The following is a 21,966-nucleotide window of genomic DNA, read 5'->3' as shown; positions in this document are numbered from 1 at the left end:
GCTGAATTTTAGTCAATGAAACGGTCTTGGAAGGACAGTTTTGCTTTTTTTGGTAAAATGTCCTTTTGATCATGGATCGTTCCCACCCCACCAAAACCTCCTGCTATCAAAGATGATGTGCAATAACATCAAGATGACGACTTCTCATTCACAGCAATTGAAGCTTATCCCCGCCTTACATGCATTTGAATGCCCCTGGATTGTATTGTATGAAAGTCAGGAATGAATTGCAGTTCCCTATTGATTGAATCTGAAGTAATGTGTTCATTCATGAGATAGTTATCAGTGAGAACAACTGTTTGGAGAAAAATCACACCTGAAACCACTCTGTCTTTTAAGAACTGTTTGCAAAAAAAAAAAAAAAAAAAAAAACAGCCAGACAACCCCCAAAGAAAATACGTCTGAAATGAAACAACTGGTGTTTTCACTTGAGGTTATCCCAACGTTACTGGACAAATATGATTATAAATGTCAGTAATGCAAAATCAGCCAGAGAGTATCCCTCACTTGATTCATGAATCAAACATCACTCACGCGTGGCTTTATAAATTATATCCATGACATGTTGAAGCTAAGATACAAGCTGAGATAAGAGTTGAGTTCGTACAAAGGAAGCACAATATTGGTGCAGCAACACAACCCTAACAAAAGCTCTAACTGCAGTAAAAAGTTAAAAGTGTCAGTAGAACAATTGTTTAGGCTGTGTTCCTGACAAATACCGAGTAAGGGAATATTGTGATGGCAACTGCATGCTGAAATGCTAACCCTTGGGGAAACTCAAAAAACAAAACCTAATGGCAATGTATAATGCCTTCATTTCTGATAATGATTTGATGTTATAAATTTTGGCCAAACTTATGCAATGTCACCAGACATATCTCAAACGGTAGCACTTACTGCTTTCAGTTTACAAGTGAGCACTTTGCTTTACGTAATCTTGCTGACAAATTGGCATATTTGAGTTGGTTTAGGTAGAGTTATTACAATTTAAAAAAATTGACTCTGTGAGGTATGGCAAGCAACAAGAAGGACTCCAACAAGAAGGACTTACTGCTTTAAGAACACAAGTGAGTGCTTAGGTTTGAGTAATCCTGTTGACATTGAATTTTTATTACATTGGAAAAAAAAAACTTTGAAAAAGACATTTTGTTAATTTCAAATGATTTAAAGAAGCAGACTCATCATGTTGATCATGTGTGTCTCATTGCCCCAACAAGAACCACTTACTATAGTTCTAAGTCAGGCATGTCCAAACCCGGTCCTCGAGGGCCACCTATCCTGCATGTTTTTGATGTTTCAGTCATCCAACGCAGCTGATTCAAATGATCAGGTTTGTTGTCAGGCTTGCTGATGAGCTGATCATTTGAATCAGGTGTGGTAGGAGAACAGAAACCTCCAAAACATGTCGCCTGAAGGACTAGGTTTGGACATGCCTGTTCTAAGTTGAGCCAGAACTCAGAACTGGTCAATGAAATGGACTTGGAGGACACTTCTTCCTTTACTTGGGCATGGATCAGTCCAACATGCAAGAATGACCATTTCAAATACAGCTAGTAAAACATACATGCAAATGTAAGAATGGGATACAATCAGTGTCACTTTCTGTGATCTTTATCAGTAGTACCAAGCTACTGTATCTGTGGATCTTAAAGCTTAAAAGGAAACACTTTTGAACAAAAAAAAACAATGGCATTTTCATGTAAAGTCATCACAGGAGGACTGGATGACTCTTCCAAAAGCAAGCAAAATGTAGCACATATTTCAACATTATCCATTGCTCATGTGAGATTAAAAATTACATTTTGACCAGGTTGAATTCCTATCATTTTTTTTCCCAAGACGAGGAGCGAGATGTTGGCGCAGCATTACCAGCAAGAAATGCAGAGAAACTCCGGTCAGTACATTAGATTGGATTGTCTCACTGAGATTAAATCAAAAGGTGTTGCAACTCAGTAGTCAACAATGTCTCTATTTATGATCATAATTTTATATCAAAAACTTAGACCAAACATTGTATGGAATGTCACTTGGACTACCCCAAAAACAAGCATCACTGCTTTCAGAAAACAAGTAAGTTTTTAGGATTGAGGAATCCTGTTTAGCAATTCCCCCAATTAACTTGGTCAAAGTCAAGACACTGCATGGAACATCACCTCAAGAAAAATAAGAGACTCCTAGAAAGAAACAGTTTGCAGTAAAAGTTTGCTTGAATCAACCAAAGCTGGCCTGATTTTTTTTTTATGGGAAGATATTGCTTACATTTTACAGTACATTGGGACAATTTGCTCAAAAGTTGACTTAAACGAGGAAGAAAATGCTTCTTTTAAGCTACAGTTTGAAAGAAATTATGCAAGAAGATTTTTAAAATAAGATTTTTATTTTTCAATTTTACCTAATTTGGAGAAATATTTGATTCTTAAATTGAGTATTTTTTACTTGTTTTTGCACTCAGATTGTTCTAAATGCCATGAGAAAAAAAAATCCTAAATTAAGATTCCTAGGCAAGAAAAAAAGTTCTTACACCAATGGCAATTTTTTTTTGTTTAAAACAAGCAGATTTATCTATTTTTGTTTGTTTGTTTGTTTTTTTGGTATGACATTTTTTGCATTGAAGGAAGAAGCCATATTAGGGGTCTGTGAATAGATATCAAGTTGATAATGTCAGTCTGACTGACACAACAAGTAGAACTAAACTGTTGAAATCAAGCCGGTGCTCAAGTTGGAGCAATGAAATAGACTTGGAGCGCCTGTTTTCCTGTTCTTTGTTAATAAATCAGTCCTGCTTCGCCAAACTGACTCCTGCCACTGAAGGTGGAACGATTGTGCAACATGCATCCCTGACCACTTCAAATACAGCCACTGAAACTCAAATCCACCTTCCATGCATGCAAATGGCAATGAGTACCAGTAATTCAGATGCAGGAAGGGCCTGAAGTACCCCCATTCTGGTAATGGGCTATAAAAGTTGTCCATTCATGTGGTCTTATAGTTGAGAGCTGTTTGTGGACTGGGACAACCCCAAAAACAAGCACTTACAAAAACAAAAGCAAACAAAAAAGATGTGTCCGTTTGAGGTTGTCACAATGCGACTAGGTGGGCATTCATTCATTAGTTTCGATATGCAAAATTAGCCAACAAGTTGTACTAACTCAAGCTCCTGATAGCCTAGGCTAGAACATTCAATTTCTCAAAGGGATGCAGTCACGTCACCCCAACAAAGCAACTTGCTGCAGGAAAAATTCCAGTCAGTGCATCTGTTTGGGTTTTGTTAAAAAAGCTATTAAGGCAAAAACCGATACATCATGATTATGTCTGTCCAAACGCCCCAACAAGCAGCACTTGCTGTCGCTCAAATTCAAGCCAGTGCTCAAGTTTGTTCTACGGGAACAGACTTAGAAGATACTGTAGATTGTCCTTTTCTTGGGCATTGCCCATTTGGTCATGTTTCAATCATGCCTCACCAAACTGCCTCCTCCTGCCCAAGCAACAAATGTTTAACACGCAACGATGACCATTTTAGACCAAGCAACTGAAGGTCAAATTCACCTCGCAACCATCCAAGTGGTAATGAGTAACTCGGACACAGGAAGGTTTTGCAGTCCCCGGTTCGCTGAATGGGCTATAATGGTTGTCAGTGCATGTGATCATGTCATCGTGAAGCAATGTTTGTAGAAAAACTCACAGCCGAGACAACCCCAAAAGGGAGCACTTATGAAATTAAGTAACAATGTTGATTCCATTTGAGGTTGTCCCTGCGTGACCATTAAATGGTTCAGTTCTTCAAAATCAGAAACAAGTAGCACTTATTTCAACATTCAACTTGCTGATGACCTAGACTGGGAGTTGACATCTTCCTTCAAAATTTCTCAAAGGGTTGGAGCCAGTTGTTCGCGCAACAACACAACACTTACTGCAGGAAAAATTCAAGCCAGTATATTTGTTTTGGGTTTGTGACTGCCAAATGTCAAGTGAGAACATGATTTGAGACCAAACCAATTCTTAAAAGATCATCCCTGAGACAACCTAAAAAAGAAAAGCTTTTTAATGCCTCCATTTGAAATGTTAAAACCAACTTTGATCAAACGGTCGGCTGTAGAGTTCAAGACCTACTTCAACAAGAAGCACTTTTCAATTTGAACAAGAGTGAGTGTTATCGTTTGAGTTCTTTTGCCGACTGATTGCAATATTTTGCTTAAGGTGAAAACATTGTATTGCAAAATCAATTGAAGAAATGTGAAACTTTGAAACAGACAGTTTCTTAATTTCAAGTGGCCGAGGGAAAGAGAAATGTAAGTTTTAATTCTGCGCACATCATGTTGATTATGACCATCTGACTGCCCCAACAAGTAGCATTTAGGATTACTCAAAATCAAGCCAGTGCTGAAGTTGAGTCAATGAAACAGACTTGGAGGACCGATCTCTTTTTGCTTGAGCATTGTCCATTTGACAAGAGTCCTGCCTTGCCAACGTGGCTCCTCCAACCAAAGGTGGAAATGTTTTACATGTGATGAATTATCACTTTAAATAAAGTAATTGAAGTTCAACTCTGACAAGCACTTTGGAATTCAGGAATGGAAGTTTCACGAACTGTTGGATTGAGTCTCACACTATTCCAGGGATGTCAAACTCATTTTTGTCGCGGGCCATTTTGTAGCGAGAACTTCCTTCATTGGGTTGATATGATGAGGAAACCAAGTCGGTTTTAAATTGTCTCACAGTATTATTACTGTATACAACAAATTGATGGCTTAGTTGTTTTGAAATCAGAAGTACAGCATTCTAGTTTGTTCATTTATTGTTTACATTACTGTAACAGAACAAACCAAAAAATCTCAACATTATTTTTCATTATACACAACAAGCTAAAGTTTTGGAACTGAGTTTAGCAAGGGTCATGGAAACTTACGAGATTTGCTTTCGCGGGCCACATAAAATGACGTGGCGGGCCGGATTTGGCCCCCGGGCCTTGAGTCTGACACCTGTGATTTACACCAACAAGTAGCTCTTATTGCTTACAGAACACAAGTGAATACCTATGTTTGAGTAATTTTGTTGACAAATGATCTCGATTACAAATTAGCATACTGCATTTGGCTTGATTTAGGTCAAGAAATTGCAATGAAAAATTTTGAGCAAATGCTGAAGGAACTAGAACTACCCCAACAAGAAGCACTTATTGCTTTAAGAACACAAGTGAGTGCTTAGGTTTGGGTCATCCTGCTGACATTGAATCAATGCATCGGCAGTAAAGAGAAACTTTGGAAAAGACGCTTTGTTCATTCCAAATGACATAACCATTGTAGTGGTTTGCGTCCATTTTCTCGCAAATGGGATTTGTTTCAAAGAGAAAAACATTTGGGGAAAAACACTTGGGTGATGCAATGTCTCCCATGTTGGCAACAAATGAAAAAATGGGACCATGTTGACATTTTTTACAGTGTTGCAGCTCTGGAGCTATTCAACAAAACTATGGAACGTGAATGATATCCGAGTTTTGGCATATACAGTAATCCCTCGTTTATCGCGGGGGTTTCAGCTTCATTTACTTTATTATTTTACAATGCAATACTAAACTATAGAATAAAACGAACAATAAAAACCTGTTTTAAAGCCCCAAATTTGTTTAAAACAATCATTTTAATATAGTAATACAAAGTTGGAAACATTGTCTCTCGCGTATTTCACAGTCCCAGCTATGCCGCTTCGTCCTGAACCCGCACATTGTTTTGAGTATTTGTTTAAACTCTTTCTTTTTCTGAGCAAGAAGATTTTTATAAACGGATATGCCGGACATCGAATTAAAGTGAAGCCTCATATATATAATAATACACTTGAAATTTCAATTTATTATAAAATAAATCTAGGTAAAAGTCAGATTTCCAAAGCTGCGCATTTCTCCGTTGCTGTCTGTGTATCTACATAGTGTGTGCGTTCGCTCTCGGCACGCCTACGAGTCACATGATCGGCTCCCAGAGACCAAGCTCTCAATCAACGTGCTTACTAGCACGTTTGTAACGTGTGAGCTGAGCGCATACGGGCACAGGAGAGACAAAAGCAAGCTTTTGGATCCTCTTGCCTTTTGTAATAAATTGACAAGTGAAAAACCAATAGAGTGCAGCGTCAATATTATATTTCGAGACAACAGTAAAGCCACTGAGCCAATCAGAATTCAGAGCACAATGCGCTGTAAAAAACATCCACACTGTAAAAAACCCGTGAAGCAGCGAACCCGTAAAAGATGAACCGCGATACAGCGAGGGATTACTGTTTACACCCATTATAATTTATATTTGTTGATGCACTGTGAACCTAACGTATTTTAATGCATTTCCCGTGATTTCCGCTTCGGTCCATTCAGTGGTGAGTCGAAAAACAGGAGAAAGTTAAATTTATGTGTTGAAAATGTTTACACCCCCAAACCACTGGGTAGCGACACAGACTAACTGATGAGTTTTGCTTCTTTCAATGATTGCGCAATCGTGCAAAATGAATGTCAAGACAACTGCCCCGGATTGCTAGAATAGACGTGTGTGTATGTGCATTGCTGGGTGAAGTTATTTTGCAAAATAAAGTGTCATTTGAAATTTGTGCATTTGAGCATGCACGTTTGTGTGAGCAGAATCTGCAGGTACGTCAACTTCAAAATGGCTGATCTGCTTGGGGGGAATGCTGTGATTGTTGTTTAATGTTGCTCATTCAAATCAATTGGTCCAGCGTTTGAATCTGAACCTCCCTCTTCCAATTGGATGGTGGTGTTTTGAACAACTTTTAAAAACTTTTCTTAGCATTTCCCAATACAGCTCTCGTTTGTAAAACAGCAGTACAACGAAAACGATGCTTGACAGGCAAAGAAGTTCGAGGATTGCTCCATTCCATCAGAGTTGCCTCTCTTTTGGTTTGATGAGTCGGAAAATGAGTTGGAGGAGCACGAAAGTCCGGATGATGACGAGGGGGCGGGCGAGCAGAGCGAGGAGGTAGTTGATGTGTTGAAGAATTGGAGATCGATAAATGGCAAAATAATGTGGTCAGCTACTCTTGATGTTGCCGGACATTGCATCCCCCCGCCCATTCCATTGCCCAGTCCAACATGCTAGGTCACAGCCAGGATCAGCAGCCCCGAGTCGGCTTCAATTTGTTTTTTTTTTTTACTGAGGACATGACCAATCTTATTGTTGAGATGACAAATTTACAAGGAAACCGTACGTGGACTGGGTGTATGGCGATGACCTCGCAAGAGATGACGACGTTTTGAGTGCTTTTGATCCTGTCTGGATTATATAAATCAAGACGAGGAAACAAGCAGCCTGTGAAACAAGAAAACAGGTCAAATATTTTTTGCAGAGGCAATGGGGCACCCCAGATTTGTGCATGTAAATAGGATGTTGCGATTTGATGACAAGCTACGGAGGCCAGAGCGACATCATGAAACGAAGGTGTCGCCTATTCTGGAACTGAGGAGGACATGGAACAGTGTTCTGGCCCGCTTGTTCAGTCTGGGCAGGGAGGTCTTATCGATGAGCAGCTCATTTCCTTCAAGGGCCGCTGCTCCTTCCAGCAGTACATGCCCTCAAAGCCGGCCAAATATGTTCATTCACAGTCAAAAAGTTCACCATTAGTGTATTGTTCATGTTTAAGTTCATGTTGTTCATTATTTGTTGGTTGTTAAAAAAATTGTCTATCAATTCAATTTTGAGTTGTGATCATAACACAATACTACTTTTGTTGTCCATAGAGGGTGTGAAAAATAAATAAATACATAAAAACGGTATGTATGGAAAGGTCTGAATATTTTGGGTGGTCGAAAGAAAATAAAGTGTTCAGAAATTACACACTTCCAAGGGTCTGCAAATATCCGGACAAAAAATCTCTTTCTGGGTTAATCAACAGAAAATTGGTAAAGCCAAGAAAATGTGCATGCCACAAAAAATCTGTTGTTGTTGATTTTTTAAAGAAGTATATTCATCATTTTGATCTTGTCCATCTCACTGCTCCAACAAGAAGCCCAACATACATCAATGGCCACTTGAAATACAGCCAATAAAGTGGAACTTCAGGTTTCATGCATACAAATGTCCACCATTGAATGAATGGGCTATAATGGTTGTCAATTCCTGTGGCTGTTACCAGTGGGACCAGCTGAAGTCATCTCAGTGACAAACACGCAGTCTTGCGTAAGCAGCCAAAAGTAGCATAGATTTGAATATTAACTACTACCAGGTGAGGGTTTAGAAATGGCATCTTGACCAGTGGATGAGTTCCTGAAATTTTGCCAAAGGGCAGTAAGCAGCAAGATGTTGGCGCAGCAACACCACCAACTATCGGAGTAAAACCGGCAGGGATTACATTCTTTTTAGGTTATCTTATTGACAAAACCTGAGCAAGACCATGATGCAATCTCAAATATAGACTGAAGATCTAGCCCTGAATAATGTCCCATAACGTCAAAGCTTTTGTAACTATGCAGTCTAGAAGTCTCTATTTGGGATCATGATTTTATTTAAAGAACTTTTACCAAACGATGAATGAAACATCTCCAGGATTGCCACAACAAAAAAGCACTTACTGCTTTCAGAACACAAGTGAGTGCTTTCGGTTGAGTAACCCTGTTGACTATATACCATAATTACCTGGGTTGAGGCCAAGACACTGCATTGAAATTTAATTCTAGAATTGAGAAACTTCGATAGAGACAGGCTCATTGTCTATATGTTATGGTATTATTTTAAAATGTTCATACATTTGAAGTGCTAAGCAAGTTAATATACTTGATTTGCTTTGTTGCAGATCATAATGTATTGTCCTTTTTGTGGACACCAGCTGTCTTCTAAACCAGCTTTTTGCTCTTCTTGTGGCAAGGACATCACATTTCTGTATGATGTTGACAAACCTGGAAGGAGGTAATTTTTCCTTTTTTTTCATCTAAGCTTAGGTAATGTACAATCTCTACCTTTCTGACCATGGTTGAGAACACTGTTATGTCTCTCTGTTCGTTCTCATTGATGACTGATTGGACTCTTTAGAAGCAGAGGCTCCTGAAAAAAGTATACTGAAGTCATTTCAGACTTTCAGGAGTCTAAAAGAGAAGGACAGACGAGCATCTTTCAAAAAGAAAAAAGCACCACCAAAAGACAACCTGAAGGTTGTGAAGGTAACTTTTTTGCAGAGAGGGAGATAGAGTAATACTTTTGCAGGCAGGCAGAATGGACACGACGTCATGTATTTATAGTGTCGCTGAAGTAGTTAACAGGTGCTTATTTCAACGTTTCTCTGTAGATTTCAGTAGGCCTTATGCATTTGAAAGATGGTGGACTGAAGGCTGTAAGAGGATCAGTACTTCCCATGCTGGTGCGACCAGAAGTGAATGCTGACGAATTGCAGAGGGCTGCTGAGCAAAAACTGAAGACCTTCCACAGAAATTTACATGGTGGTCCCTACGTACTTCTCTATCCTGACTGTACAAAAGTAACGGATATACCAGGAACAGTTTACCCTTCACTCTGAAAGATTACAAAGCGGCGTTGGGGAAGGCCTTCCAACATATCACACTATACATTTGTACAGCTGAAGATTTCTTTACCTCTTGTAAGTAATTGTGAAATGAATTACGGACCAAGAAGAGCTTTTTACATGGACTTGTTTGTCTAGAAAAGTTGTCTGTTGCTCTGAGTAGTCTAAAATCTTCTTATACTTGTATTTCACAGCTCAGGAAACCATCTCGGAATCTGACTCATTGGACTCTTGAGGTGATCATCATGAGTCGAATTTCTGCAGAATCCATTGCAGCTGATACATTAGTGAGTGCTTCTTTTGTTGCGTCTTACATTGCTTATTTTGTGAGTTTTTAAGTGAAAATGTTTCTAGAAATTACATAGAAACCATTTTTTTTTTACAATGAAAGATGTGCCAAAACGGCATTTGAAGTGTTCTGGCGTGCACATACTATATATTACAAGCTTAAGGATTGTAACCATAGAACAATTGTATTTAGTGCAGATCCCTGCAAAACCATGTTTTTCACTGAAAGTGGTCATGTGAAAAGGATCATTCTTCCTGTTGTGAATCACACACATTATCACTCAGAATCATATACAGTAATTCAATATTTATGTTCATATTTGTTCAGCTCTAGTTCTGAAAATTTGTGTGCACTAATATATTGTTGTTTACTTCCAGGTATGGGAACCTGCAGATGGAGAGCCGGGCACTGATTCAGCAGCTCCGGTAATTGGTACTCCTAAACATTGTCTATCGTTCACATTTAGCCTTTTCTGAAAACATAGTTACAATTAATGTCTAAAATTACATACTGACCTAGAGATCCATGTTTGTGTACGTTAGAATAGTCTTCTTTTTCTAAATCAGTCCTCTGATAGCCATGACTTGAAATGTTTCAACTTACTTGTCCTATCTCCGTTATGTTTTCTGATTCAGGTCTTGCATTCCGACTCACAAGAGGGCCCAGGAACATCAGGAGATGTGATGCAAACTGAATGCTATAGGTATTATACTTTCCTTTCTACAATTCAAGTGTGTTTTATATGAAAACATCAACAATGTTAACTTGTGTCTATTTTTTAGCAAATATACTCAGCTGTATGCGCCCATTTTAATAAAAGATGAGGATGAATCAGACAGTGTTGAGTGCAGTCATGACATTCTAGAGGATACAAAGTAAGAGAAAAGTTATTTTTTCTTGGTCCAAAATGTTTGCTATCCAGTGTCATGTAACAAGGTCATGATTTATTGGATGACAGGGGCTGGTCCACCCTCAATTTCTGTGATAACTGCAAACCTGGCAAACCAGATAAACCGTAAAGCTGTCAGTAGATTTAACATCTGTCGCTCTGACATCTGGGATGGGGCAGTCAGAAGATTCAAAAGGGCAACATTCTCAGAAAAGAAAGACATCCTGGTGAAATTCTCTGACAATGAAGGGAGGATTGAGGATGGTCTGGATACAGGTGGCCCCAAGAGAGAATTCCTCTCCCTTCTCCTGAAAGAGCTGAACAAACGGCCCATATTTGATGGACCTGTGCTGAGCCACTATCTGGTCTACAATTCAACAGGTTGTTTTGTGTATGAAGTTTTAAAAGAAAAAAAAAATCATATTTCAACCATGCTGTGTTTTTAAATAAGTAAACTGATTTAATATTTATTTATTCTGCATTTCCTTGGACAGCTTTCCGAGAGGATGAGTATTATTTAGCTGGGAAGATGATTGCTGTGTCCATTGTACATGGCGGACCTGGTCCTAATTTTCTTTCAGAAGATCTGGTCAGCTACATCTCAGGGCAGAGCAGTTTCAAGGCATCCATAAAGGACATTACAGATGATGAGATAGGGAAAGTTTTACAAGAGGTATGAGGACATTTGATAGAAGGTTGTGAAATTCTAAAATAGTTAGAGAGCGACATTTAAATAGTTTTTTTTTTTCCACTTTTTTCAAAATTTCCTCCTGGCAATATAATTTCTCATAATTACTTGTCATATATGAAATGTGTGACTGTTTTCTCTTCTTCTAGATTCAGAATGCAGAATCATTGGAGAGCCTTCAGGACTTGATGGTACAGAACAGTGCCATGTTGCACACTGCTGGGTGCTTCAGGCGTGTCAGGCCATGTGAAGAAAAAAAAAAGATAGTCGAGGAGTACCTGAAGTGGTACATCATCCTCAGGAACAACACTGCAATTGAAAGGTAGGTTTTTTTTGTTTTTTTTTAATTTAATTGACACTGAAAGAAAGTGTTGTCATTTTCTTCCTGAATTACTTGTACACGGTGTGCATGAAACTTTGCATGTATCTTTTAATTGTATTTTAGATTCAAGGCTGGACTTTCTGCTGCAGCATCCAACTGTCCGGACCCGTTAACGTTCCATGTATCTTTTAAATGTATTTTAGATTCAAGGCTGGACTTGAAACTCCGCAGTTTCTGACAGCTCTGCAGCAGCATCCAACGGTCCTGGCCCCTGTTCTCTGTCATTGTGATGTTAAGCTGTCTGCTGTAGAGATGGAAAGTCTTGTTTCAGCAGTCAGGATTTCCACTGTGTCCTTGATTGTCCCTCACGTGGCAACGGCAATTTGGGAATGCCTTGTTAACGACTTCATGTCTGTTCCATCAACAGAGTAGTGGACGTCCATCTCAGAGAAGTTAGAGGAGCGGTGGAATTTTCCTCTGTTGTGGGGCAGTGGATGGCAAACATGTTATCAAAGCACCTGACAACTCTGGCTCTCGGTTCTTCAACTATAAGAGAACCTGTTCACTGGTTGTCTTGGCCATTGTTGATGCCGATAAATGTTTCAGGGAGATAGATGTTGGAGGCTACGGAAGAACCAGTGATGGTGGGAATCTGGCCAACTCAGCCTTGCGAGACAGCACTCTGCACCTGCCTGAGGACCGGCTACTCCCAGGAGCCGACCACCTTGGAGCTCAGCCACATGTCTTTGTTGCTGATGAAGCCTTCCCACTCTAGCGACATCTGATGAGGCCATTCCCAGGACGTGCTCTCATGCCAACACGGTGTTCAAACGTCTCGGCTGGTAGTAGAGAATGCCTTTGGTATTCTTTCTGCCCAATGGAGGATGTACAGGCGTGCTATAGAGACACGTGTGGAGGTTGCAGAGAAACGCGTCGAGGCTACATTCTCCACATTTTTGTGCGGAAAACTGCCTGGGCGTCTGCAGGAAGCATCCAGGCTGAGGAGGTTGAATCTCTGCCATGTCTGGGAAGACTTGCTTCAAACAACCCAACTAAAGATGCCATCAGGGTCAGGGAGGCTTTCCCCGATTTCTTCTCTGCAGAAGGAGTGGTCCCGTGGCAAGATTCTGTGTAGTAATGTACACGCCCACATAGGCTCTTGTTTAAACACAATCAAATATTATGGTAATATTGCATTAAGCATGTAAACAAACCTGTTATTAAACTGAGAATAAATGCTATAATTAATGACTCACCTGATTATATGACAAGAATCTCAATCAAGGCATGAGGTAAGGTGTACAATTACATGCAGTATACATGCCTGTATTGTTTATATATAGGAAGACAAGGAAACTAGTAAGAAAATACTTTTATTTTAGAAAAAAATTACTGTATATAAAGAATTTTGCAACTACAGACAAGCTCTTTAAGGGAAGCCTGATTCCTGCTCTGAAAATATAGCCACCCAGACTACTTAATTGAGATGTTCTAAATTTAGGGTCAAACTCTGTAACTCAAATATAATTTTATGAATTTCAAATTTTGCCAATCTTTTCTTGTCTGGTGGCAATCTTTTCAGCTCGGGAATTAGGCTCCTCATAAAGAGCTCATCGTCGTCTGTGCACGGCGGTGGCGGTTGATCTTCAGAAGACTCCACTTGTTTTTTCAAATACAAAAGTAGCGTCTTGTCAATTATTGCTTCTGTCCCTCCCGCACCCCGTTTCCTCTTCCCTGAAATACAAACACCATACTTGGTTTTCAAGAGTTGTATATTCATTTGTATGATTATTATCATACCACACAATGCAATTCATATTTTGTTCACTTCTCTGAGCAGACTACATTCCATAATCGAGCATATAAATAAATAGCTGTAATCAAAAACAATGGTGGTGAAAATGTAGTGCTAAATATTATGTTGTGAAAAATATTAGAGCAAAACATTTAGGCATGCAGTAAGAGGCAGATTAGTCAATTCACAAAAATTTGAAGTATTAAATATGCTGTACAATGAAAAGCATACTGTATCATAATTACATATAGTGTACACCAAGAGTGTCAAGGGAGGAATGGAGGAAAATATATTTACATGTAAAAATCATGTTTATAGTTTAAAAATGATTAGTGTCAATTATATGAAGATTTGTGCTATGTGTGCCTGTCTGGTATTACACCCCAGTAAATAGTAGGGGTGAATTAAAAACATCTTTTTGAAAATTAAAAAGAAGTATATATATTTCTCTTTTTGCCCCCTCCCACCCCATTTCAACGCAACATATTTGTGTCAATAGCAATTTTCTATGATCATTTTCCCACTCATTCATAAAATACATTTTTTGATTAGACCACATTAGATGTGTAAAGAGTATGATATACTGTAGACCATGTGCATGCTATACAGTAAATGTGAATATTTATATTGGCTGCACTTCATTAAGATACGTCACAAACATTTTTAACAGTCGGATGAAAAGTGTAAAATAACGAGACTGTTTACTACGTCTGCATCTTGAGCAACTAACTTCAATTTTGCCCCCAGTGCATGTTTACATACCCATAGGCCGTGGCTCTGGGGCACAGGCTGCAAAACTTCCTGCTTCTCCCACCACCTCCTCCGGAGGTTCCTGTTCCCTCAGTAGTTCTTCATCTGTAAACAGAAGTAGGACTAAATACAGTGTGCGTGTGCGGTGTGTGTGGGTGTGTGTGGCACAGAGACAAACCTCTCGAGGGTGCCGCCGGCGATAGTGTAGTTGCATCCGTATGTGATTCACCGGCACCGCTATACTCTGCGGTCCTGTCCATCTCGACCTCTCGCTCCATATTTCCACTCGCCGCTCTCGGGGACACGTAGGGATCGAGAAAGGACAGGACCGCAGAGTATTTCCATTTTTTGGTCGAGACACCAGCAGCTCCACTTTTTTTCAAGTCAAACTCGCTCCGTTTATAGCGGATATATGTGTCCCTCAACCCCTTCCACTTTTTCCGGCAGACGTCCTCTGGTGAAAGAAACTATTTCAACATCGCTATCAAGTAACCGACTGTGTCTACTTTGGCTAAGCTACTATGCTACCTTTGATACAATTAGACAACTGCAACTGAAAAAAACAATGAAAATAAATACATACCAGGTACGCCAAGTTCCTTGCTCAGCTTAGTCCAAGCCAGGTCCCGCTTTTTCTTGTCACGGTACTCGTACGTGGAAACGTCATATAACTCCGGGTGTTCGGAGACCGCAATTATCAAGTTCTTCTCCATCTTGCGCTCAATGTGTGACGATAACTCTGTGTGTGTCTGTGTGTCTGTGTGTGTGTGTGTGTGGCGATAACTCCGCCTCTCTAGCGATCCGTGCGTGACGTTGAACACCCCCAAAACTGATTGGCTGTCGCCAGCAAAGAGCGAAAAAAAAATTCAATTTTTTCAAATTGGGGCAAAAGGCGAAAATTCGTTTCGCGTGACGTCGCGCGACCATTCGCGTCGCTCCATTCGCGTCCATCGCGTCGCCTGACGTGCCAACACAAAAAATCAAGCCTGTGCTAAATTCGGAGAAAGAAACTGATTTAGAAGACACCCAGTGCGCATTCAGACGTCGATCAGACGTCTTTTTATGGTCATCCTTAGACGTCAGAATTTGGTCGCTGGGGGGGGGTGCAGAATGTGTTTTTTTTTTTTTTTTGTCTTTTTCTGACGTCTATCCTCATCTATCTCATTTTGACCTTACTTGTTTACTACTGAAACACGTGCTTTCTTACTAGTAACAATAGTTAAGGCCAGAGTTACTCACTAGTTTACTAGTGACACAGATTTTCATCTCAGTAGTGAACTAGTGGAAGGTATTTTCTCTCACTTGTCAGGCTCATTACTGAACTTGTATGAACTTTGATTGAGCATGTTTGACGATATTTGGCACTAGGTGGCATGTGCACGCAAGTTGTTAACTAGTTGAAAAAATCAAATTTGAGAAATGCACATGTTTGCATCTTACAACACATTATAAGTTCACTAGTGGTGCACACGCTCCAACTTGTAAGAAATTTTGATTAAACTTGTACTGTGTAAATGACAGCTAGTTTGCCCAATACATTAACAAGTGCAACTAAGATGCCTACATGTTAAACATTTGTTGTACAAGTTGTGCATTATTGCTCACTAGTACTGCATAAGGGTCAACTAGTGAAAAGAAAAGCCCTACATGTAGGGAAAATGTCAAACATGTTTGATCAAATCTTGCACAAGTTCATATCTGGGTGTGACTAGTGAGACAAAATGCCTTCCATTAGTTCACTAGTGAGATGAAAATCTGTGTCACTAGTAAACTAGTGAGTAACTCTCGCCTCAACTAGTGTTACTAGTAAGAAAGCACGTGTTTCAGTAGTAAACAAGTCAGGTCAAAATGAGACCAACTAGTGCAACTAGTGAATATCTTCAGGTTTACTAGTGAACTAGTTAACATTTTGAGCCTTACTAGTCAGCTAGTAAGGTTGTGAAAATCCCATCTAGTGTTACTAGTCGACATTATATGCCTTACTAGTCTACTAGTGATCGATTTTTAAAACACAATTTAAATACTAAGGTCAAATGAAAACTTGAATAGTGTAACTAGTGGGCGTTTGTCCCTTACTAGTGAACATGTACATCGTAACATGTGGCCGTTGATGATTGTGACACGAATGCCACACATATCACTAGTGGGCTGCATGCAAAAGAAGTAGACGGGACAAGAATGCTCATTGGTCACTATTCAGTTGACATGCCTCGAGGCTTTAACCCTTAAGCACCCGCACCATTTGAAATGAAAGTAGTGATGATAGAACCGTTTAAACACATATATCTATAAAGAAAATATCAAAATGCCTAACAGCACCGTATTTGGCTGTACAAGAGCAAATTATGTCAGAACCTGTGACATGATTTTGGTTATTATCAATAAAACCTTTGTATAATGTCTCAATAAACACATTCATCTGTTAGGAGCTTTTTTTTCTTTTATATACTAACTATGCAATTATAATGAACATAACATTGCAGAAAGTGGTGGTCTTTTTTTCCCTATGCCTGTTAACCATACCGTACAGTATAGACAAATGCCAACCACTCGATGGCAGTAGACACAACGGATTCAACTACGCAAAAATAATATTTTGCGCGGCCACTTATTCAACGCAGAGATGAACGTAGCATCAGAAAATGAACCAACTTTTAACAATGTCATAAATCGTGTCTGGAACGCACTGGATCTTGCCAGAAGAGAGCTGGCAACACAGATGGACGACACTAATGTCTTACGAGCCACAAGACGCACTTTTAGGAGACGAAGAGCACGCCTGTCGACAGGTAAGTATAAGGTTACTTAGCTAATGGCTGGCTAATGGCTAGACCAGGGGTCGGCAACCCGCGGCTCTGGAGCCGCATGCGGCTCTTTCATCCTTAAACTGCGGCTCCGAGTGGCTTGGGAAAATGAATTACTTTTAAAAAGTATTTATGTGTATTTTATTTGTGTTAGTTATCTTTTTAGTGTTTCAGTTCTAAATTGGAAGATCTTGATGTGATCTTGAAATATTAAATATTAAAATATTAATAAATAAGTATATTTTATTGTTTTTGTCGCTCAAAAAACACGTCAGACTTGCGAAAGCCGGTATTCCCGCCCGAACGCCATACCAACTTTCAACCCCAACAAGGACAGATATGGAGAAATCTAAGAAAAGAAAAATAGAGGAAAAAAGATCGTTCATTGGTGCTTGGACAGATTCATTTGCTTTCACCTCTAACGAGAGTGGCCTACCAGTATGCCTAATTTGTGGTGAAAAACTGGCCAACAATAAACGGTCAAATGTCGCAAGACATTTCAACAATACATACGCAGCCTTTGCTGAAAAATATCCCGAGGGAGAAGAGAGAAAAAAGGCTGTTAAGGAACTGGCGCGGAAGGCTGATCTGACGAAAAATCAATTCAAGAGGTGGGTAAAGTCTTCAAATTCATCTACACATGCAAGTTTTGAGGCCGCTATGGAAATAGTCAGGCATGGGAAACCATTCACACACGGAGAATATATGAAAGAATCATTACTTAAGATTTCAGAACACCTATTCGCGGACTTTAAAAACAAGTCTGAAATAGTGCAGAAAATCAGAGAGATGCCTCTCTCTGCGAAGACCGTCAAAGACAGACCCATAAAAATGGCATAAAATATCACAAAACAACAAATTAAAGACATCAATTCAGCTGCAGCGTACTCAATCGCCTGTGATGTGTCAAAAGACATGAATGATATTGAACAAATAGCGCTGTTCTGCTGATATGTGAACTCCACTGGGCCGCAGGAAGAAATAGTTGAGCTGATACCACTAAGATGCCAGACACGAGGGGGAGGATGTCTGTGAGGCTGTTTTTGAGTGTTTACGAACCAAAGAAATAAAAACAACCCACCTAGTGTCAGTAGCTACCGACGGGGCACCAAGCATGACTGGAGCGCACAGGGGCTTTGTGGCGCTGCTGCAGAAATCACTGGATAGAAAGCTTCTGACTTTTCACTGCATCCTGCACCAAGAGGCGTTGTGCGCGCAAACATTCCCTCCAGAATGCACAGAGGTTGTCATTGTCATTGTTGTTGTCATTGTCAATGTTGTCATTCAAATTGTCAATAAAATATTGGCAAATGGTTCAAATTACCCCCAATTCCGTGCATTATTGGATGAGGTGGAGAGCACGTACTCTGATCTGCTGCTGCACAACAGAGTCCGCAGGAGGTTGTCCGCAGGAGGCTGTCCAGAGGAGAGGTGCTGAAACCCTTTGCTGCATGTCTGGAAGAGCTGTAAACTTTCCTGAGAAGCAAAGGACTCTCCTTTCCTGAGCTGGAACAGCCAGAGTGGATGGAAAAGCTGCACTTCATGGTGGACATGACAGCACACCTGAACACGCTGAACACGACTCTTCAGGGGAGAGGAGCCACAGCGCTGAACATGCTGGAGGAGGTGTTGGCGTTTGAGCGCAAACTGACAGTTTTATCCAGAGATTTGCAGAGAGGCACACTGTCTCACTTCCCCTCTTTAAGGGAGTTCAAACAAGATCACAAGCTGATCAATTCAGAGTATTTGCTGTCTGCAATCACCACAATGCAAGCGTCATTTGAAAAATGATTCCGTGAGTTCAGAGAGGAAAAAACAACACTGTCGTTCCCCGTCACTCCCCTAAACATCGATCCATCCCTGCTAAATGTGACTGCATTTCCAGGTGTAAGTCAACCTGATCTGGAGCTGGAGTTGGCTGACATAGCTGACAGACATGTGGGTATCCAAATTCAATTGCTTGACAGGCGATCTTGAAGATGTTGCCCGTCAGAAGGCCACTCTTGCTCAGAATCACAAATGGAGTGATATTGAGAACCTTCCAAGACCGGACAGACTTGTGTTTGGAATGCCATCCCCGACACCTACATGAACATGAAGAAATATGCCTTTGGAGTCCTGTCGATCTTCGGATCCACATATGCATGTGAGTAGCTATTCTCCACCCTGAACTACATTAAAAACAAACACCGTACACGCCTCGCAGATAACAGCTTACAGTCATGCGTAAAAATGAAAGTGACTTTGTACAGCCCGGATTTGCAGACGCTGAGCGCAGAGGTTCAGGAGCAGATGTCCCATTAACAAGGTAAAATAAATATTTATGCAGATATTTTACAAATATTTATTTTTCATTATTTAGTGACACAGTGCTTTTTTCCCCAATTTATTTTTTTAATTCAGGTCAATGCCATTACATGCCAATGTGTCAGTTCTCTCCAGACAGTGGCTCAGGCTTTCTGGCTCTGAGAGGGTGTAAAAGCTTGGAGTGATCATCATCTTGATTTCCAACTTTTATTTAATCGTTTAAGTGATTTGATTAAGTTCATTGATTTATTGAACAATTAGATTTTTTTTTTCTTTCTGCTGAACAGTAAAAAAAAAAAATCAAGTTTGCTGTAAAATTGGTGTAGGAATCTACAATCTGGACTCTGTTCGAATGGGCAATGTTTAATGTAACTTTTTTTAAGGAACCAGCAAATAGTGCAAAAAAAGCAACAGAATGTGAAGTGATTAAATGTGTGTACAAATATTATGCAGTTATTAAAAGATAAACAGATGGTGTTTGAATGCTCAAAATCCAAGAAGCTTATGAGGACATTGTAGCACGTTTTTGCTTTTGTTTGCTACATGGATTATTTAAGTTAAGCCTTTTAATTTATTTGAAAGAGACATTTAGACATTATTATTTTTCAAGAACTCAAAATGTGAATGTTCAACAATGTTCAGAATGTTCAAAATGTGTTCATTAAAAAATACATTTCTGTTGCACTTGGATTTCTTAAGCAACACTTTATGGCACTAACAAGTTTTAGTTTATTTTTACTTTCTAATAAATGTGTTTTTTCCCCATTTTAGATGTCAAAATGTACTTGCGGCTCTCAGTGTTTTTTTTCTGTGGAAACCTGGTTCAAATGGCTCTGTTGGTGTTAAAGGTGGCCGACCCCTGGGCTAGACAGTAGTCGCAACGTGACAGGAGGTAAGGACATAAGATAAAACTAAAGATATGTGTATGCTAATAGGGGCCTTTACTTGAGGATTTTCACAAGAAATACTGCAAGGTTATTATAGAACAGAATATGGTCACGTGAATTAATGTGTGCATTTTTGTTGAGGTATGTAGAGAAATGACGGTTATACTCTTTTTCACAGATTCAATGTTAACCTGGGTTGGGGTTCGGTGAGTTGGCAAACAATGAGGAATGCTTCAATGAATTTACATAAGACATTTGAGGGGTTGGAGCAAAGTTAAGAACCAATGCTATAATGCCAAGTAGCGTTTTGACCGGATTTTCTTATACAAGGTATACCCCCCAAATACATTTTTCCCTCTAAAAAAATGCTTACTTCTTCCAAAACGCTTCATCCAATTTTCAAGATGCGTTCTACTTAGTATGAAATACTCTTTTAACATATATTAATCCAGTCATGTCATATGTTCTGCCTTTGATATTTTACTTTGAAACTGGTTATACTGTAAGTAATGCAGATAGTGAAGGGAAACCTGTGACTTGTTAGGCCAAATGTTCTTGGCAATGTTGAGACTAAAATAGCCCAATTTGCTAAAGGTACTATTGATAGCTGTGTATCAATACGATATTTTGTTTCTTTACAGACACACAATCAACACCTGCAAATGGAGTCTGGCAGTAAGGCTCTTCCTTTTGCCATCCTCTGATGCTTCTTCCCTTCCATCTTAGACAGAATGCTGCAAACTAAGCAAAATTGGTTTGGGTAAGGTATATATATGCTAAACAAATAACCTAATCAAATAGATAGTAAGTTACTTTAAACTAGAACCGATATAATATTTTTGAGTTTTTTTTTTTTTTTTTTTTAAATTCAGGGGTCCAGGTCATGAACTTCAAGGAGGAAACTCACCCAGCTGTTACTGTATGTTCAGCTGTCTTGGACTCTCCAAGAGTTAAATAATTACATCTGCTAAAGCTACACCTCAGTAAGCTTCAATGTGATTGGATTTCACCTGGCAAGAGCTAATAAATGTAGGCTTCTGACTAAAATTCAGGCAAATACAGTATCTGACCTCAGTATCTGACTAATAAGTTCTAATGTGTTGTCAACTCACATCACTAAATCTGAACGTATTCATGCTGGACCAGAGACATCCCAGCCAACTGGAGGTGAGAGTGTGTCCCAGTCTTTTTGTCCTCCTTCAGCATCCGCAACATTGATTGCTTCATCCACTGCTACCTCAACAGCCTCCAGACCTGAGAGCTCACCCAATACTCTATTTCAATCCCCATCAGCATCATCAACCATTGGATCTCCCGCCTCCTCTGGAGTTTCTCAGGCCATGCTATCTGAGCCCGCAGCACCAGTGCCCTTGTCTTATCACATCTAATTCTGAGGCAAGTTCTCAGTCTTTGCCTAATGCCATGGCTTCTTCTTCTTCTATGGAAAATGATGGAAGCTCATCAAGCACAGGCTTGAACCCTCTACCCGTAAGTATTTGTACACAATACTGTATTTTATATGTTATTGAAAATTCAGACTGAAAAAATTGTGAACGGTAATATTTGGAGTTTGAAAGTTGCCCTTTCAGTGAAAAAAAAAAAGACCAATTAGATTTGAGGTCGTCTAACTCTTGCCAGCAGGAGTCAAGTTTGGATTCTGAACAGTGGCTGAATGCTGGGACCCCAGAGGTAATTTATGTAGTGATAATTATTAATCTAGTGATGATT

General features: G+C 39.6%; 3 protein-coding genes across 4 annotated transcripts; 2 read left to right on the top strand and 1 right to left on the bottom strand.

Annotated features, from left to right (window-relative positions):
* The first annotated feature begins 10,747 nt into the window (after positions 1 to 10,747).
* Positions 10,748 to 13,150, top strand: LOC148420500 (G2/M phase-specific E3 ubiquitin-protein ligase-like). Its single transcript, XM_088422011.1, has 4 exons — positions 10,748 to 11,066; positions 11,180 to 11,358; positions 11,523 to 11,695; positions 11,899 to 13,150. The coding sequence occupies exons 1-4, from the start codon at positions 10,748 to 10,750 to the stop codon at positions 12,125 to 12,127; spliced, it is 900 nt and encodes a 299-aa protein (XP_088278137.1). The 3' UTR covers positions 12,128 to 13,150.
* On the bottom strand, positions 11,780 to 15,107 carry LOC148420499 (uncharacterized). 2 transcript variants are annotated; one of them, XM_088421718.1, is made up of 4 exons: positions 14,824 to 15,107; positions 14,419 to 14,694; positions 14,253 to 14,345; positions 11,780 to 12,822 (listed from the first exon to the last, which is right to left on the bottom strand). In XM_088421718.1, the coding sequence occupies exons 1-4, from the start codon at positions 14,951 to 14,953 to the stop codon at positions 12,635 to 12,637; spliced, it is 687 nt and encodes a 228-aa protein (XP_088277844.1). In that variant the 5' UTR covers positions 14,954 to 15,107; the 3' UTR covers positions 11,780 to 12,634. The 2 variants fall into 2 exon arrangements, with proteins under 2 accessions (XP_088277844.1, XP_088277843.1); XM_088421717.1 differs by lacking the exon at positions 11,780 to 12,822 and adding an exon at positions 13,053 to 13,429 and having other exon boundaries at positions 14,824 to 15,010.
* Positions 15,108 to 18,158: 3,051 nt separating this feature from the next.
* On the top strand, positions 18,159 to 21,496 carry LOC148420498 (general transcription factor II-I repeat domain-containing protein 2-like). The gene is made up of 3 exons (XM_088422010.1): positions 18,159 to 18,475; positions 18,529 to 18,786; positions 21,442 to 21,496. Exons 1-3 carry the CDS (start codon positions 18,159 to 18,161, stop codon positions 21,494 to 21,496), a joined length of 630 nt encoding a protein of 209 aa, XP_088278136.1.
* The last annotated feature ends 470 nt before the right edge of the window (positions 21,497 to 21,966 follow it).

Source organism: Hippichthys cyanospilos, chromosome 8 (genome assembly GCF_059441005.1).
Source record: "Hippichthys cyanospilos isolate Australia breed blue-spotted pipefish chromosome 8, RoL_Hcya_1.0, whole genome shotgun sequence".
Taxonomy (NCBI): Eukaryota; Metazoa; Chordata; class Actinopteri; order Syngnathiformes; family Syngnathidae; genus Hippichthys; species Hippichthys cyanospilos.
The sequence above is the reverse complement of the archived record's forward strand: the minus strand, read 5'-3'. Positions and strand labels throughout refer to the sequence as shown.

Bases quoted from the DNA above. Each gene is read 5' to 3' on its own strand.
- LOC148420500 (XM_088422011.1), top strand. From the start codon at position 10,748: ATGACAGGGGCTGGTCCACCCTCAATTTCTGTGATAACTGCAAACCTG. The intron at 11,067-11,179 runs GTTGTTTTGTGT...TTCCTTGGACAG, and splicing joins TCTGGTCTACAATTCAACAG to CTTTCCGAGAGGATGAGTAT. The intron at 11,696-11,898 runs GTAGGTTTTTTT...AATGTATTTTAG, and splicing joins AACAACACTGCAATTGAAAG to ATTCAAGGCTGGACTTGAAA.
- LOC148420499 (XM_088421717.1), bottom strand. From the start codon at position 14,953: ATGGAGAAGAACTTGATAATTGCGGTCTCCGAACACCCGGAGTTATAT. The intron at 14,695-14,823 runs GTATGTATTTAT...TTCTTTCACCAG, and splicing joins CAAGGAACTTGGCGTACCTG to AGGACGTCTGCCGGAAAAAG. The intron at 14,346-14,418 runs GTTTGTCTCTGT...TTCTGTTTACAG, and splicing joins GCCGGCGGCACCCTCGAGAG to ATGAAGAACTACTGAGGGAA.
- LOC148420498 (XM_088422010.1), top strand. From the start codon at position 18,159: ATGACTGGAGCGCACAGGGGCTTTGTGGCGCTGCTGCAGAAATCACTG. The intron at 18,476-18,528 runs GTGCTGAAACCC...TTTCCTGAGAAG, and splicing joins GGAGGCTGTCCAGAGGAGAG to CAAAGGACTCTCCTTTCCTG. The intron at 18,787-21,441 runs GTATTTGCTGTC...GTCCTCCTTCAG, and splicing joins CACAAGCTGATCAATTCAGA to CATCCGCAACATTGATTGCT.